Source organism: Haliotis rubra, unplaced genomic scaffold (assembly GCF_003918875.1).
Source record: "Haliotis rubra isolate DU_JTF1 unplaced genomic scaffold, ASM391887v1 Scf338, whole genome shotgun sequence".
Lineage (NCBI taxonomy): Eukaryota > Metazoa > Mollusca > Gastropoda > Lepetellida > Haliotidae > Haliotis > Haliotis rubra.
The window spans coordinates 130,963-150,000 of NW_025767011.1; the positions used below are offsets into that span (position 1 = coordinate 130,963).

Consider the following 19,038-nt stretch of genomic DNA (forward strand, 5'->3'; position numbering starts at 1 on the left):
AGCATGAATATGAGATGCATGTAGCACAGCATGAAAAGAAAATAATGGTCGTTGTCCGAATCATCATCAGAGTTGGTCTGTCGATTTCACGTGACTGTGCAAAATTTGGTTTTGTTGCAATTATTAGATTTTGTGTTAGTGAGCAATTCATCGGTCTCTAATGAAATCAAATGGACTGTAATCGTCTTACCAATAACTTGTACCTGATTCGCCATTTGAACTCATAGTGTTGATAAAACTTCATAGAGTTCATTTTCTAATCAGTTGATCATGTACTCATGTTTTACGACGCAATCGGAAACATTCTATTTATATCACAGCGACCAGTAAGATGCAGTTGATGATCACGGTATCGCTGAGGCCGCGCATTTTGTCCACCAGATATTCATCAGTCGGCACCATTGACGTGTGGTGTGATGTTGTTTGGTGTTATGTTGTGTGTTGTGTCGTCTGTGCTAGGGTAGGGGAGTGTTGAGGAGGTTTGTATGGTGTTGTGGCAGGGGTTTCCAATTGGATAGTTTTCCTGTAATGTGGCGTGTCGTTTGTATTGCAATGTGCAAATCATAGTCCTTTTATGCCCTGCTATTGAATGTAAAGCTGTGTATTAAGAAACAAAACCAAGCTTTCCTATATTGAAAACTACTTGTGACAATTTTCCCCGTGAAGATCTGGGCTAGAATTGGTCTTCAGCAACCTATGCTTGTCGCAAGAGGCGACTGACGGGATCGGCTAGTCAGGCTCGCTGACTTGGTAGGCACTTGTCATCGAATCGATGCTCATGATGTTGATCACTGGATAGTCTGGTCCAGACACGATTGTTTACAGACCACCGCCATAGAGCTGGAATATATTGCAAAACGTCAAAGAAAAAAAGGAAGGAGAGAAACAGAAAAGGAATTAAAGCTACAAGTCCGTGACTTGATCATTCTTTGACTTTTCATTTCAATCATGTATTCGTTGATACTTCAACTTCGAAATGTTACTTGAAGATATTAGGACCTTCACAGTTTATATGATACTTGTGTAGCATCGTGATAGGATGACGTGGTCAGAGAGTACAACATAGTCATTGTACTTATGAGGAAATAACCTTATGAAATATAACACGTCAGTGAAGAGAATGACCAGTCTTAACTATGCCTATAAACAAATTCCTTTTGGTGTAAAGGAGAAAAAACTGTGACAATTATATAAATAGATCAGTGAAAAATCAGTGTTGACGCCGGGTGTTGATCTTTTTTATTTCTAGTTCAACTGGGAACTCTCGAGCCATTATTCAGCGACATCATAAAACCAATTTTCCTGAAGAGAACGACTTAGGGCTCAAGACCTCTTGGCTAAATGCTCATGCAGAAACATCCCGAATTTGTCTCAAATTATGAAAACAAACTTATATTTATAACCCTTTATGCAATACAGTTCATTTTGTAAGCATAGTATTTGGAGAATAGACTTCAATTCATCAAATGTCAAACACGTATCGTATGTTAGACACCAGGATGTCGTCTGTTAAACGCAGTCGTTGTTGCAGTTGTCCACGTTACAACATTTGGCGCAAATGGTTGAAAGCACCTGGTCTCGCTTTCTCCGGTGCAAGGTGTCACACTCCTGCAAAATTGAAAAAATATCAAAATAGAAATGAGTAAGTGAGTATGGTTTTACGCCGCTTTTAGCAATATTCCAGCAATATCACGGCGGGGAACACCGAAAATGGGCTTCACACATTTTACCCATGTAGGGATTCGAACCCGGGTCTTCAGCGTGACGAGTGAACGCTTTAACAACTTTTAAAATTTATTACAGACTATTCAGAAAACTCAACAAAGGACATTCAGGTTACAGTTCAACAAGCATATGACTTACAAATTATGTGAACAGTTCATGACTTGAAGACCAAAACGTATAAAAGGCGCTGATATTACACTCCATTAAAGAAGAGCACTTTGTTATCAGAGAATAATGTCTAATTTCATTTTGGAAAAGATGAAAAGGTGGTACACTGTTTTTTAATTTGCTTCCAAAAATTAGGTTTTAAAGATAATAAAAATAATATTGAGAGGGTCATTTTTTTTATCTGGGAAACCAAGCAATATTTGCTTTTTTGTTGTTATTTTGATATTGATAAGAGCTTTACGAATTAGCCAGATTTCAAGTTTTTGCCAGATATGGTTAACTTTACTGCAAGACCAGAAAATGTCATCAAGTATCTCATTTTCGTCTTGGCAGAAACTGCATTTTGAATTCTTTATATACCCGATCTTAAATGCATTTATATTTGTCTCCCATTTTTGGCAATGTAATATTCTTATTGGAAACAGTTTGCTGTCATTGGTGCAAAATATTTTGTTCTTTTTCCAGTCGTCAGAAAGACTTCGTTGTTTGATCCCCGTTTTTGGCAATGTAAATTTTTGTAGGATCTGCAACAATGTTTGTAAAATCCCCTTTGCACTGAGGAGGTTTTATAGTTGCTGGTAAAGTTTGGTATGGTATTTTTGACAGAGTCCTAAAATCTATGTTAATTGTTTTCAAATATGACCTTGCTGATCTAATGAGACCAGTAAATGTTAGAAAAATCAGTTTTTAGAGTAAAATATTTTTTCAAAACTGCCAAAGCAGTATATATTATCATTTAAGTCATCGAACTCCTTTATCAAACCACTGTTTGTAAAAAACTTTTTTACATCCTACACAAATATTTGTATCACTTTACGTCTTGGTCAGCTTCATTCCGAGATATAAATTGCCACCAAGCAGTTGAAACATCCCTATAATATTTATTATGGATCAGTGGGAGACATTCCTCCGCCAGATATCGAATACACAACCAGCGCCAAACTTTGGGAAATTAGAAATAAATAGATAGCACCAACTGGACTTACGTCTGAAAAACCTTTTGACCATTGATAGTTTCTGAGCCTGCATTAATGTCTTTATATTTGGCATATTAAATCCTCCATCTTGTTTGTCACAGATAATTTGGCTTCCCTTAATTTTATCAGGTTTATTGTTCCAGATATATTTAAAACATTTCTGTTGGAATTTATTTGTAGTTTCATTATCTGGGTCAGGAAGCGTACTAAATAAATGTTTTAGCTTTGGGATGATCAAAGATTTTAAAACAGTGTTTCTTCCAAATTTAGTCAGATTACGCGCAGACCATATGGACATTAACGTTTCACAGCGTCTTATTTTTTCTTTGTAATTTATCTCTACCATATCATCTATGTCTTGAGTAAAAGTGATTCCAAGAAGACTAAAGTCATCCTGGTCGCAGTTAAGATTTAGTTCTGAACATAGTTTCATTTTTTAATCTTTTCTTTGATCCTATCCAAATGAGGCGTGTGTTGTCGATGTTAACCTTCCAACCTGAAAATCTGGCGAAGAAATCTAGCACATTGAATACTGCATAGATACAACGTTCTGGACCACCCAAGGCATATGTTGTGTCGTCAGCGAATTGATTCAGTAAATATTCAATGTTTCCAATCGAAATATCCTTGATATTTTTGTTGTTTCGTATCCAAATTGCTAATATTTCCGCACATAAGATAAAGATATAGGGGGAGAGTGGATTTCCTTGGCGACAACCTCTTTGAATATCAAACATATCCGTTCCATAACCATTAATAAGAACATCTGATTCAAAACCTTGATGTAGAATTCTGAACCATCTTCGAATTGATTCGCAAAAGTTGAAAAAGGATAATGTTTTATCAATAAATGACCATCTACCGTATCGAAAGTTTTCCAAATCAATAGGTAACAGAAGACCTGGTATTTGATGGAATTCTGTATATTCCATTAGGTTGTAAATTAGTCTTGTAATTTCCCTGATATATCTGTCTGACATGAAACCTTTTTGATCATCATCTATCAGTTGAACAAGAACTGAATCTTCAACAATGAAACATATGATAAATTAGAATTCAAAGTGCTTTTCTTATTATCTATATGTGTTGATGAACCTGTGCTATATATACAAATTGTATATATAGCACAGGTCAGTTTACAATATAGGTTGCAATTCATATATCATTATTTGAGACTTACAGCAATGCAGTGAGTGAGTATATATTTACGCCGCACTCTATAATTCACGTCACATCGGAAGAATTTCGAACATATCGTTTCGAGTGGGTGAGTGACTTTAGTTAGTTATACGCCGCACTCAGAAGTATTCCAGCTGTATGGCGCCGGTATGTAAATAATCGAGTCTGGACCAGACAATCCAGTGATCAACAGCATGAGCATCGATCTGCGCAATTGGATACAGCAACACAGACAAGCAAACCAAAAATATAGATATTTATGTCAGGAAACAAAATACTGTCAGGTATGCAATACAGAAATGATATTATGGTTACCCAAAAGTAAATACAAGGGTATATAAGAAAAATGTATTTCAAGTTATGATAATAGAAGAGAAAACTGTGAGACACGTTCTATCCATAATCCACAGCAAACGACATCTTAGCCTGCATAAGATTTGATGACAATCTGAGTACTGCTGAAATCTGAATTAGTCAGAATAACGCATCGGTAATTATATGCAGATCAAATATTAACGACCGTCTCCGTGGTGTAGTGGATAGAGCGTCCCCCCGGAGAGCCGAAGGTCGCGGGTTCGATCCCCGTTCGCGTCATACCAAAAGACGTTAAAATATGGTACTTGTTGGTCCCTGCCTGGCGCTCGGCATTAATGGGTACAACTGGCTCGGAGTCAGTATAATGTGTCTGAGTAGGGTATTTATGCTTAACTGTTGCATGGTATCTCAGTGGGCTAGCACTATAAATTTAAAACCAGCTTAAGTCTGGGCTAGGATAAGCATACACACGCATGCACGTCGTCATATGAACGAAAAGTGCGACGTTAAACACGATTTCACCTCAACCTCACCCATTTAGTGAGTGAGTTTAGTATTACGCCATTTTGAGCAATATTCCATCAATATTACGGCGGGGGACACCAGAAATGGACTTCACACATTGTACCCATATGTTCAATCGAACCCGGGTCTTCGGCGTGTCGAGCGAATGCTTTAACCACTAGGCTTCCCCAACGTCCCCGGTCCTATTCAGACATGTGGTTAATATGACTGACTTTCACATATACTCAGTACAACTCCCTTAGCCTCAAGCAGCAGAACCCGTTAAGGTCAGGGTTAGAATATTAATCTTCAGTAACCCATGCTTGTCGTAAGAGGCGACTAACGGGAACGGGTGGTCAGACTCGCTGGCCTGGTTGACACATGTCATCGGTTCCCAATTGCGTAGATCGATGCTCATGCTGTTGATCACTGGATTGTCTGGTCCAGACTCGATTATTTACAGACCGCCGCCAGCTGGAATATTGCTGAAACTAAACTCACCTACTCACTAAAGCAACAGCAACATGGAGTGGATTTTTTGGGACTTATTTACCTGAGTTGATCTACATGTTGTCGTCTTGTAGCAAAGTCTAGGATCACTGACGAAGTCACAGTTGTAGCAAACGGTGCCTTTCGCAGCTGGAAACAGATGGTGAAGAGAACATGATGAAGACAAATTCATCACGTTGAGGAAGTGTTTGACCAATCACGACTTTGAAACATCATGGCGTGTCAACTAGGTGCTTCAGCTCTTTAAGGCCTTTAACACCTTGGTGAGTGAGTGAGTGTATTTAGTTTTACGCCGCACTCAACAATATTCCAGCTATATGGCGGCGGTCTGTAAACAATCAAGTCTGGATCAGACAATCCAGTGATCAACATCATGAACATCGATCGCAATTGGGATACGATGATTGTGTCAACCAAGTCAGCGAGCCTGACCACCTGATCCCGTCAGTCGCCTCTTACAACAAGCATAGGTTGCTGAAAAGCAATTCTAACCCGGATCTTCACGGCTTTTAACACCCTGGTGAAACGGTCTGTATATGAAATTGCAAATATCGTAGATATAAGAAAAATTATTAATGATTATCCATATGGAAATTGTGTTATCGATAATATTGAACATTTGTTTTTGTGACAGAAACAAGGTTTAATTTTGCCACACAATATACAAATTTAGGAATTGATCCATGGTATTCTTCGAAATTATGTTCAGGGCCCTGTTTTGTTAATAAACCATGCAAAAACATGTCGCCACTCACTAGTGATGTGAAATATATTCATTTCTTTTAAATTGTTTGGACAATTTTGCTGAGAGTTACGTCTCCGATATTTATCGATAACCGATCGGGTTTTTTTATTACGATAACGATCTATACCGATAGCCAGCCCTAATGTGAATTAAACTGCAAATCAAAACTGAAAATAAGGGTGAACATTGGAGTCAAAACAAGGTTCTTTGGACTGCGGCTCCTCAGAGGGATATCGATGAATCTTTTCACTGCAGGTTCCTTCTTGGCCAGGAGCATTAGACACAAACAATGGGTAACATTGGAAAAATAGAAAGCTGAATTTTTCAGGAAAGCTTCAGAACATCATTGCCATGTGCAAGATACAAAGTTCTGTAAATTCTACCTTGTGGCATTTTCAAAATGGCCGCCAGTTTCAAGATGGCCACCAAAATCATTAAAATGATTATGCAAACAGATATTTTGTCAATAATTATGCCATGTGATATATCAAATGAAAGCTCATTTCACAGGGATTCTAAATATATTGCTATCATGCCTTGTGGCATTCTCAAAATGGCCGCCAATTTCGAAATGGCTACCATTGTCCTTAAAGTAATCAAAATAATCTCACGAAAATATTTCTTTTTAATTAACCATACCTTGTGATACATTAAAAGAAAGCCCTTCTCACAAGGAATCTAAATATATCACTTTTAACACCACACATACATAAGACAATTAATTATGGCATGATAAAAACACACTTGATGCTTGTGCTTTTGGTACCAGACGTCAAAATGGTAATGATGTTCTAAAGCTTTCTTGAAAAAATCAGCTTTCTACTATTTTTTTCAATGTCATGTCTAATGTTCTTAGCCTATTATGTGACTTGCCACCTGCGATCATTGGAGCAGGAATTCTCTATCAATATTATTTACTTTTTCTAACTTAACATTTTTCTTTTGGTCCGAAAAGATTGTTTAAGGTACCTGTGTCATGCTACTAGGTACATGTGGCAATTTCAGTAAGCTCTAACAATCATTATAGGTTGTTACTGGCAAACAAGGATCAGACAATCAGACAATCACCGACCTGACAATTGACCCGTATCACCCACTGGCGCTTGCCATTGTTAGCGAATGGACCCCAGGTTGATCAAGTGTAGTGCAACTTGCTACACCGACGTGAGAGCGTTATGAGCAAGGCGTATGCAGCTACGCGCGGAATCAATATCATCGTCATGTAATGTATGTGCACTAGCCTACATCTGCTCTACCTTTCACAAACCAAATGGGTTTGCTCATTGCCGTGCACCGCCTACTTCTCGTAAACGCGCCGGTCCAACTTATCCTTGTTTGCCAGTAGTTAACTTTCAACTTACGCTCGGCGCCACATCCTCCTTTGTTACAGTAGTTGCTATGGCAACACTCCTCGCACTTAAGGGTAGGGTAAGCTCTTTTCCTTTGTGACACATGACCTAACTTAGCATCACATATCTGAAAAATACAAGTTCACATGTTTAGATATGTAAAACCATAACTCAGTTTACACTGGATAATATCGCATGACTCACTATATAGTCTGTGCCCTGTACAATTATCTATAAGGTGCAAACCAGTCTCGATTGCCTGAGAAAGCAGATTCCATTGGGCGTAGAAAGCAAAATAATTATTAATGGGTAACATATGTTATATTTGGGATTACACTTTCTTATTCAAGTACATATTCTAGGACTTTTTTGGGGGGGGGAGTTCCATCCGGGATTCGAACCCGCACCCTCAGAGTCAGGCACTTAATCGCCAGCACAACCCAACAAAAGTACTAGCATTTGTATTTTACTAAGAATGTGTAATCCCAAATATAACATATGTTACATTTGACCACTTTCTAAAATGGCATTGTGTAATCAGTTATTAATAGGGTTGGATCTCTGAAAATCGGTTCCGTGTTCAGTTCCAAGTCTTCGTGCAATCACTATGCAATACGTTAACTACTTCGAGAAAACCCCAATATATTTCAAGAAATGGGTGCACGTTTCTGTTCTAGCGTGTAGAGCTCCAGAAATGATTTTACTGGGTCGCCAATACGATTATGTGACTCTTAAGTGTTTCTTCATAAGGGATTTACAAAGTTTAGTTTAAGTCCTGGATCCACCGAAATGACCAGAAATATACACAAAGAGCTTAATTAAGCACCCCCCTGTATTTTTGCAATGATAGGTTTTTAACACGTACATTAATCTTCTTGTGGTGACCACGATGGAAAAACATGGGTTTTTCTAACCCGTATGATCCTTTGACTCATAAAAAACAACAAAATGATAGGAATCCATGTTGATTTTATGATCATAATTGCTCATTTAAAAACAACAACAACAACTGATTTTCATACAAAACCATGTCTGTACAAGTATGGCCCTGGGATGTTTAATGTTGAATTTATTGGTGAATGTGAACATTAAAAATGTCATTTTGCGTGTCTTACACGATTCAAGGTCAATACCGAGTGCAACCACCATGTGACTGTATGACAGCCCGCACTCTCCTCCTCATACCCTATGTCAGTCTCCTGATCCTCTGAAGGGTCATTCCTCGTGTAAAGCACCTTCCAATTTGGGCCAGGTTCTGAACAGGAGCATCCCTTTGTTGCACACGACAACCAATCATGTCCCAAATATGCTCCAAAGGGTTAAGATCGGGGCTCATTCAATCGTGAAATATGTCAGGGGGGTGCTTAACTAAGTTTGTTGTGTATGTGTGTCAATGTGCCCAAGTGGGGAATCGAACCAGGGTCTTCGGACGAGTGAACGCTTTAACCACAAGACTACCCTTGTGTGGTTGTTACGACGAGGAAAGTATTTAAAGTCGGGCGATAAACTCACCGAGACAGCTCGACACCCAGCATTGTAGATAGTAGTTCTACCAGCCGTCATATACTCGTCCAGGTAACATTGCTGAAACCGATAACAAATGAGATCCATATTGACAGTTGCTGAAACACGACTCCAGACAATTACGTCTAAAATAAGCATAAAACGTACAAGAGCATTCTCAAAAATCCTTCATATTTTGCGTCTTGCATTTCATATTTCTTGTGTGCATCAACTAAAATGTGAGTAATTGAGTTCAGTTTTACCCCGCTTTTAGCAATATTCCACCAACATCAGGGCGGGGGACACCCGAAATGGGCTCTACACATTGTACCCATGTGGGGAATAGAATCCGGGTCTTCGACTTCCTCACATACATTACAGATGGAAGCTTTTATCAAGGATAGTTTTTTCTTTAGTATTTTCTCCTATTAATGTTTTTCAGATCAGCAGCTGTTAAGAACACATGTAGGTTATTAAGGACAGCAACTGTTAAGAACATCTGTAGGTTATTAATGACAGCAACTGTTGAGAACAGCTGTATGTTATTAAGGACAGCAACTGTTGAGAACAGCTGTAGGTAATTAAGGACAGCAACTGTTGAGAACAGCTGTAGGTTATTAAAGACAACAACTGTTAAGAACATATGTAGGTTATTAAGTACAGCAACTGTTAAGAACATCTGTAGGTTATTAAGTACAGCAACTGTTGAGAACATCTATAGGCTACTAAGGACAGCAACTGTTGAGAACATCTGTAGGTTTTTCAGATCAGACACTGTTAAGAATATCTGTAGGTTATTAATGACAGCAACTGTTAAGAACATATGTAGGTTACTAATGACAGCAACCGTTGAGAACATATGTAGGTTATTAATGACAGCAACCGTTGAGAACAGCTGTAGGTTATTCAGATCAGACACTGTTGAGAACAGCTGTAGGTTATTAAAGACAGCAACTGTTAAGAACACCTATAGGTTATTAAGGACAGCAACTGTTGAGAACATCTGTAGGTTATTAATGACTGCAACTGTTGAGAACATCTGTAGGTTATTAATGACAGCAACTGTTAAGAACATATGTAGGTTATTAATGACAGCAACCGTTGAGAACAGCTGTAGGTTATTCAGATCAGACACTGTTGAGAACATATGTAGGTTATTAGGGACAGCAACTGTTGAGAACATCTGTAGGTTATAAAGGATAGCACCTGTTGAGAACAGCTGTAGGTTATTAAAGACAGCAACTGTTTAGAACACCTATAGGTTATTAAGGACAGCAACTGTTGAGAACATCTGTAGGTTATTAAGGACAGCAACTGTTGAGAACATCTGTAGGTTATTAATGACTGCAACTGTTGAGAACAGCTGTAGGTTGTTAAGGACAACAACTGTTTAGAACATCTGTAGGTTATTAATGACAGCAACTGTTAAGAACATCTGTAGGTTGTTAAGGACAACAACTGTTAAGAACATCTGTAGGTTATTAATGACAGCAACTGTTAAGAACATCTGTAGGTTATTAAGGACAGCAACTGTTAAGAACATCTGTAGGTTATTAATGACAGCAACTGTTTAGAACATCTGTAGGTTATTAAGGACAGCAACTGTTGAGAACATCTGTAGGTTATTAAGGACAGCAACCGTTGAGAACATCTATAGATTATCAATGACAGCAACTGTTGAGAACATCTGTAGGTTATTAATGACTGCAACTGTTGAGAACAGCTGTAGGTTGTTAAGGACAACAACTGTTTAGAACATCTGTAGGTTATTAGTGACAGCAACTGTTAAGAACATCTGTAGGTTATTAATGACAGCAACTGTTAAGAACATCTGTAGGTTATTAATGACAGCAACTGTTTAGAACATCTGTAGGTTATTAATGACAGCAACTGTTAAGAACATATATAGGCTATTAAGGATTATAAGGGTTAAGAACACATATAGGTTATTAACGACAGCAAGGCTTAGTGTTAAGAACATCTATAGGTTAAGCAAGATTTATGGATGTCAGCTTCTTTATTGTGAATATAACGACGTTTCGGAGTTTATGCTTGCTCCTTCATCAGGGTTGAGTTGAGTTGGGTTTTGCGTCACATCGGCATTATTCCAGCCATATAGTGACGAGAACAAGTTTGCATTAATAAACATTGTAAGTACATACTCGGAATGAGTTTTATTTCAAAAACATATTCATTACATTGTCATTTAAAAGCAGAAATAGTAATAGCATCAAATTTAAAGGCAGGCAATTTGTTAGTCACATTTCACAGTTACAATTTATGATACAGATCAACTTCCCTCAGGTAGTTCACTATCAGATAAGCGCTCACGCGGGAGAACAGATCTTTTAGGTTTGTTGCATCATAATGTGAGTCCCTTGCAGACGATAAGTCCACGCATGCAAGCAGAATATGCTTGATGGTGAAAACCTCATCGCAAGAGACACACATGGGGGTGAATAGTAGGTATGTATATGTTACAGGGAATGTGTGAAACCAGGGATTTCACGTAATCCCTAAAAGAGTCAGTGATTTCGTGAAATCACTGTGGCCCCGACGAATTTCATGTATTCCCTAACATTTCAAGTGATTTAATGAAATTACTGATTTTAATGGTGTTCCATTACACACATTCCTTGTAAGGATATCAGTGAATGTGAGCAATTTATGTTTGTAGCTTAAATGGACACTGGTCCAGAGCCATTCCCCAGGAGTGATTGTTGCTTTTGTTAGTGTTTTCCTCTGCAACTACCCAGATGATATCCCAGAATTCTTGATTGGGTTGAATCTCTGTTGCGCAACCCACAAGCGCAATTGATAGTATAAGTATAATATGTATATCCTTACATTGATCAACAAGGAAGAAATCTGTTTTACTCATTAATATTTTCATCTTCATTATTATGGTAACAAATAGACTCATCGACGTTTAACTTCATATGCCAGTGATACAAAATGTTAGGGCTGAAAAAACCCGAAGTCAATGAATGTATTCATAGTTTTGTCTTATAATCCTAATGAATTTGTCATTAAATTTTTATGCATTTTTGGAACTTCATAACAAGAAAACAATCTGTTTCAGTAAATATATAATGACTGTAATATCAAGACATTTTATAGATTGCCAACGTAGATCATATTTCACACACGCACTAAGTACGAGCTAGTGTATGTTGTCTGTCTCATCAAAACAAACAACTAAAAAATGAAGTGGAATAATTTTGCTGAATGCTACAAAAATGATTAATAACAAAATACATATATTTGAAGGAAGGACGTTGTTTTTACACAGGCACTTTACGACAAAATACATTAATCAATCAGTGTGGTATCGGTTAATCCTTTGATCGATTTTTAAAAAACCAACTGATGATTCCTCTTGCTGCACTTCCACGTGCATATTACATAACATGTAATACATTTTGTCACATCAGAATTATCTCTCCGGACTGCTGTGATTTCCAGTCGACTTGTGGTGGTCAGGGTTTCCAGAAATGAAACTGTGGTCCTAACCAATGTAAATCGAGACGTTGTAAATGTTTCAAAATGGGACTGAGGTGTAATAGCCGGTATCATAACAGTCTATCTTGTCCAAACAAATGAATTGTATCAGCATATACTCAGTACTCGCATCATAGATTTTGTGTTCTCTATTTCAATAAAGGCTGACAGGGGTTTCACGAAATCCCTGAGCCAATATTTCAGTAACTTCATGAAATCACTTGAAATTTAGGGAATACATGAAATCCCTGGGGGTCACAGAGTTTTCACGAAATCACTGACACTTTCACGGATTACGTGAAATCCCTGGTTTCTCCAGGATACTCCCTTACTATTCACCTGATTACGGAGCATCCATACACTCCGAAACGTCGTGTTATTCACAATAAAGAAGTTGACATCCATAAATCTTGCTTTTCTTATGCATTCCACTTCTAAACGCCCTTCAAAGATTTGATCTATAGGTTATTAAATATAGCAACTGTTAAAAACATCTATAGGTAATTAAGGATAGCAACTGTTAAGAACATCTATACGTTTTAAAGGACATATATTCATGGAAACGAATAAGAAAGCACATGAAAGTACAAGTGTTTCTTTATTCTTTTCCAGAATTTAACCCACAGTGTGCAATACAAAGCTTGTGAAGAAACCTAGAAAAGCATAATGGAGCACTTGTACTTTCATGTACAACGAATAAGAGAACACATGAAAGTACAAGTGTTCCTTTATTGTTTTTCAGAATTTCACCCACAGTGTGCAATACAAAGCTTGTGAAGAAACCTAGAAAAGAATAATGGAACACTTGTACTTTCATGTACAACGAATAAGAGAACACATGAAAGTACAAGTGTTCCTTTATTGTTTTTCAGAATTTCACCCTCAGTGTGCAATACAAAGCTTGTGAAGAAACCTAGAAAAGAATAATGGAACACCACACTCCGGCACAGCGATGACTTAACATAACATCACTGCCACAGGCTAATTTGCATATCACGTGACCGGACTTTTCTCTTGTTTGTAATCAAACGCGCATATTCATAATACGAAGAGACTGGACTCACGAAAGCTTTTCATAATGTTTTACATTGTTACATATATATTCTTCCACAACTGCAACAGTTAGGTCTATGACAGTACATATTTAGATATCAAACTGGCTGCATCATTTGCTCTCCGTCGGCTTCGATGACAGCACGTGGAGCCGTACAACCTATGTAAACAAAGGATCGCTACGCAAATCGAAATAGTGTTACATGTTTTAGGATATTTTCTCAGTGAAACCAAACCATTCTATTAAAGATGTTTAGTTAGATGTGTAGACTCGTCAAAAATAAAAGAGTAAAGAAATCTGTACAATATATTGAATGGACATTGCAAGATGTGACGAATCGTCACATTTTTCTGGCCTGTGGCAGAGGTACTATGCTGGCTTGCCGCATGGAACTCTGGGTAGGAGAGTGATGGAACACTTGTACTTTCATGTACAACGAATAAAAGAACACATGAAAGTACAAGTGTTGCTTTATTGTTTTTCAGAATTTCACCCACAGTGTGCAATACAAAGCTTGTGAAGAAACCTAGAAAAGAATAGAGGAACACTTGTATTTTCAGGTGTTCCCTTATTCGTTTCCATAAGTATATTACCCGTGGTTTAAATATTAGCAAATCCGAAAATGGATATTTGGCACAATGTCACAGGAAAGATTAACCGGATTAACGGGGTTCTACAGAAGGAAGGCGGAGTTACCTCGCCCGGTCGGCACTCCACGGTGACGTTGCAATTGTATGGGTGGTCAACACCCAGACATGAGAAGCAGCGGGCCAAGACTGCAAACACAGACAAGTTAGGATGCATGAAATAATCCCAATCCCAATCTACTAATCCCAGAGTTATTTTTCCCAATCCCAATCTACTAATCCACAGTTATTTTTCCCAATCCCAATCTACTAATCCCAGAGGTATTTTTCCCAATCCCAATCTACTAATCCCAGAGTTATTTTTCCCAATCCCAATCTACCAATCCCAGAGTTATTTTTCCCAATCCCAATCCCAATCCCCTACTAATCCCAGAGTTATTTTTCCCAATCCCAATCTACTAATCCCAGAGTTATTTTTCCCAATCCCAATCTACTAATCCCAGAGTTATTTTTCCCAATCCCAATCTACTAATCCCAGAGTTATTTTTCCCAATCCCAATCTACTAATCCCAGAGTTATTTTTCCCAATGCCAGAGTTATTTTTCCCAATCCCAATCTACTAATCCCAGAGTTATTTTTCCCAATGCCAGAGTTATTTTTCCCAATCCCAATCTACTAATCCCACAGTTATTTTTCCCAATCCCAATCTACTAATCCCAGAGTTATTTTTCCGGATCAAAACAATCACAGCTCACTTAAGGTATCAACCCGTGAAGAACCGGGTTAGAACTGATCTTCAGTTCCCCACTCTTGTCGTAAGAGGTGACTATCAACAAAGTCAGCGAGCCTGACCACCCGATCCCATAAATCGCCTGGGTTACTGAAGACCAATCCTAACCCGGATCTTCACGCGTATATCTACTACAAAGCGACATATTTGAGTGGTATTCACTTGATATCAAATTATACATAACCCAATATTTTAAATTCAGACAAGAATGCGACTGATCCATAGCGAGACCTTAAACAATGATATCAGAAATTGTGTCAGTGTAAGATCATAATAAATCCAGTGATCAGTAGCATGAGCATCGATCTACGCAATTGGGAACCGATGACGTGTCAACGAAGTAAGCGAGAATGACCATCCGATCCAGTTAGTCGCGTCTTACGACAAGCATGGGTTACCGAAGATCATTTCTAGCACGGATTTTCACGCGTACATAAAAAATAAGAAAGTTCCCGTTTAGCGACCTACCCGGATTTTGACAGTCGTGGTTGCAGTAGTTGCCATCGCAACAGACGGAGCACATGGTCGACAACACGTTGTCTCGCTTCGTGCCTCCCTTTACGTAACATTCCTTAGTAGAAAGAAAAAAATACAGATTTAGTAAATGTTTTTGAAGATGTCTCTTGGTACGTAGCAAGGTCATTGGTACAATATTCAAATATTCGAATTATTACAGTTCATGGGTAGCCTATTACTTAAAGCGTTCGCTCGCCACGCCTAAGACCCGGGTTCGATTCCTTTATGGGTACAACGTGTGAAGCCAATTTCCAGCCGTAATAGTGCTATAATTTTGCTAAACGCGGCGTAAACCTAAAGCCACTCACTCACTCACTGTACATGAAATAATAAAAATGAGAATATTTATAACGCACCTAGGCTAGATATCCTGCTCAAAGCGAACAATCTGACCATTATTACCCGGATGTCCCAAGCTGGCTGTGAAGCGCTAGAAGGTTAATAGTGTCACGACTTATCCCACCGGGTACCCATTTTCTGCTGGGTGGACAGAGGCAATTTTGAACAAACTCCTTGCCTAAGGTGAGACCAGATGTATCACATGTGCTTCGTTGTGGGGCAGGACTAAAGTCCTAGAAAGTCACAGGAGTCAAGCTGCCAAACACGGTCACGACTCTCCGCGCTCTGATTGTGATCTGAGTACTATGCACAGGAACACGCGCCATACAAGACCTCATACAAATATTTACCTTCACGGTGTAATATCGGTAACATCGCGTTATCCCTCGTTCGAGACTAACCAGAATACTGCTTGTTATACTGCCACGTCATTGAGTACTTACTGAATAATCCGCACAGCCAAGATTATATTTGGTTTCATAGTTGTCTGTGTACACCTTATCGACGAAGCAGTGCTGAAAGGAATTAAACCTACGTTATCTTTCATTTTAATTTATAGTTCGTTTGGCTCAAAAGCGGACCGATGAAGTGCAATCTAACTCGAAAACTAATAAACATAAAATACTCAATGAAACGCTGATCATAATCAAAACATCATACCCATTCTGTGAGGTTTTTGCAGAATTTTTGTCCTAAAAAAAAAAAGTTGTTTAACAATCTATCATTAAAATATTGACACAGTTCACTATTTGTTACAAGGGAGGAGTGCAGAGAAAGGGACAGCCAAGTGTTCGAGAACGGATGGAGACGGCACAGCACAGGTTAATGAATAAATAACTTTGTCTGTGCACGTGCTTCTCGAACACATGGCTGTCCCTTTCTCTGCACTCCTCCCTCATTTCATTGAGTATTTTATGTTTATTAGTTTTCGAGTTAGATTGCAATTCATCGGTCCGCTTTTGAGCCAAACGGACTGTAATTGTTTGAACGGAGGTCTGGAAGTGGGTGAGTCAAAAATGAAGTCTTTATTTATTTTTAGCTTGGTAACGGTGTAACGTCTACATGAAACGTCGCTCTGTGCAATAAACAAGAAGTTGTCTTCCACAAGGTTGTATACTTCATTTGTTGCTATTAATTTTGAACCCAAAAATATTATAATCATTGTTGTTATTATTAGTGAATCAAATCATATCATATTTATCTACATCCAATAATGTGGTAACCGTGTTTAGTTTCAGATTCTTATAAAAAGACCGAAAGATATATACTTAAATGCAAAAGAAACGTCGCTTGAGATTGTGTAGATGTCCAATGGCTTGTAGTTGATCTTTCATTAACCTAGCCATAGGTGCTGTGTTCAAAAGTGAACGATTGCCATTCAAGCCGGTAATTTATGCCTGAATGCATGCATGATACACATGCATCTCGATTTCAGTGTTGTGGTTGTTGCCGCGCGCACTCACGCACGCGCGCGCGCGCACACACACACACACACGAGATCGTTAAGCCTCCATCAGTTTGACTACCTGATTTGCTTTGCAGATCGTTGTCGTAGCACATGTTGTTGGATCATCGATGAAGTCACAGTGGTAACACCTATTGCCTTTCGGCGCTGTGAGAACAATATATATAAGGTTAGATTGTTTATGATTCCGGACGTTTTCTTAGATTAGCATTTTTCAGTTCATACATAAAATTGTTGGCCTCTGTGTTTGTTTGGATGTAGTATTTGTACTTCTTGTTGAAGGGGAACGTCAGCAAATGACTGGTCTCTTAAAGTCTATCAAACAAACATGAACCAAGGTGGTGTGTGGTCCTGTGGAAAACAGGTACCCGGTGAGATAAGTCATGTGACTATTAACCTTATAGCGCCTCATAGATCAGTTTTGGTTATCCGGGGTAATAATAATCAGATTACAGCGTCCAGTGAGCAATTAGTCAGATGGATACTAGGCGCAATATAAATGAATTATTATTATATTGTTATTATATAAGGGTCGAAAAAAGCAAAAGAGTGATAACAATTATATGACGGTATCACTGAAAATTACACGAGGTGTTAAAGAAACGGGTAGACATGTTCTGCCCGATAATTTGAAGCTAAAGGCTAAATCCCCGTCATTAATGTATGTACTTACAGTATATAACAAACTGTATTAACTGTGCCATCCACTTGTATTCTTAAGCCGAAATACGTGGAACTAACTACGATTAAGCCTACTGACCCTTCTTAGTTCGCCATATCCATAATTTTCTATATTGTAATTTTATCAATATATTTTGTGTCTGTCAAAGTTTTGTTCAACTTACGCCCGGCACTGCATCCTCCACTATTGCAGTGGTCACCATGGCAACACTCCTCACATTTGAGGCTTGGACCATTCCGTGTCTTCACTTCCGATCTCCGATCTAATGCTGAGTTACATGCCTGATGATCAACAAACGCCATTGAAGAAGTTCTCATTGATTCAATTACAACTAACAAAATATGGTCCCAAGAAAATTAATTCGACAAAGGTAGAACTTTCTCTCTAAAAATCACTATACATTTACATTAATGACACCGGATGATAATGGCCTCCTGTAGGTTTCCCAGTCGTCGCTGATTATGTTTGTTTGAGGTTTAACGCCGCACTCAGTAATATTCCAGCTATATGGTGATGGTCTGTGAACAATCGAGGCGGGTCCAGACAAACCAGGGATCAACAGCATGAGCATCGATCAACGCAGTTGGTATATGATGACATATGCCAACCAAGTCAGCATATCTGACCATCCGAATCCGCAAGTCGCCTCTTACAAGCATGGGCTACTGAAGATTAATTCTATCCCGGAATTTCACAGGACTCGACATTTTATAGTGAAGTATCTGGCTATGTTGCCATGGATTGTCATAGTTGATTCATAAAATGACCTTATAACTACTACTTACAACAACAGGTCGACACCCGACGGTGAAGATGATGCGTCCATCTGTGGTTGAGTACTCGTCAGTGAAACATTGCTGGAAATAAGGACTCATTCGTGTATAAGCACGGTTGTCCAACAGACAATACTTGACACTTAACTTGTAATCTTATGTTAATAAAACATCACTGCCTTAACCACAGGCCATCTATGGCCGACAAGTGAGTATGATTGCCGATGGTTTTGGAGAAAAAATGCCTGCGTACTGTCGAGGAAATGATTTGTAGATGTTGCAATAAGTTTTTAGACCCGTGGAATGCCGCTACCGATCGAATCTAGCCCAACATAGGTGCTGTCAACGTGGTTGGA

General features: G+C 38.5%; 1 protein-coding gene across 1 annotated transcript in view; it reads right to left on the reverse strand.

The window, feature by feature from the left end:
• Window positions 1-5,376: 5,376 nt before the first annotated feature.
• LOC124284485 (uncharacterized skeletal organic matrix protein 2-like) overlaps window positions 5,377-19,038 on the reverse strand; it is an 18,029-nt gene continuing 4,367 nt past the window's right edge. Inside the window, exons 4-12 of the mRNA XM_046720559.1 lie at window positions 18,695-18,766; window positions 18,073-18,190; window positions 17,289-17,374; window positions 16,206-16,277; window positions 15,376-15,478; window positions 14,227-14,306; window positions 8,985-9,056; window positions 7,485-7,599; window positions 5,377-5,507 (exon numbers count right to left, since the gene is read on the reverse strand). Of these exons, the coding sequence (XP_046576515.1) occupies window positions 5,377-5,507; window positions 7,485-7,599; window positions 8,985-9,056; window positions 14,227-14,306; window positions 15,376-15,478; window positions 16,206-16,277; window positions 17,289-17,374; window positions 18,073-18,190; window positions 18,695-18,766 (849 nt within the window). The remainder of the gene's footprint in view (window positions 5,508-7,484; window positions 7,600-8,984; window positions 9,057-14,226; window positions 14,307-15,375; window positions 15,479-16,205; window positions 16,278-17,288; window positions 17,375-18,072; window positions 18,191-18,694; window positions 18,767-19,038) is intronic.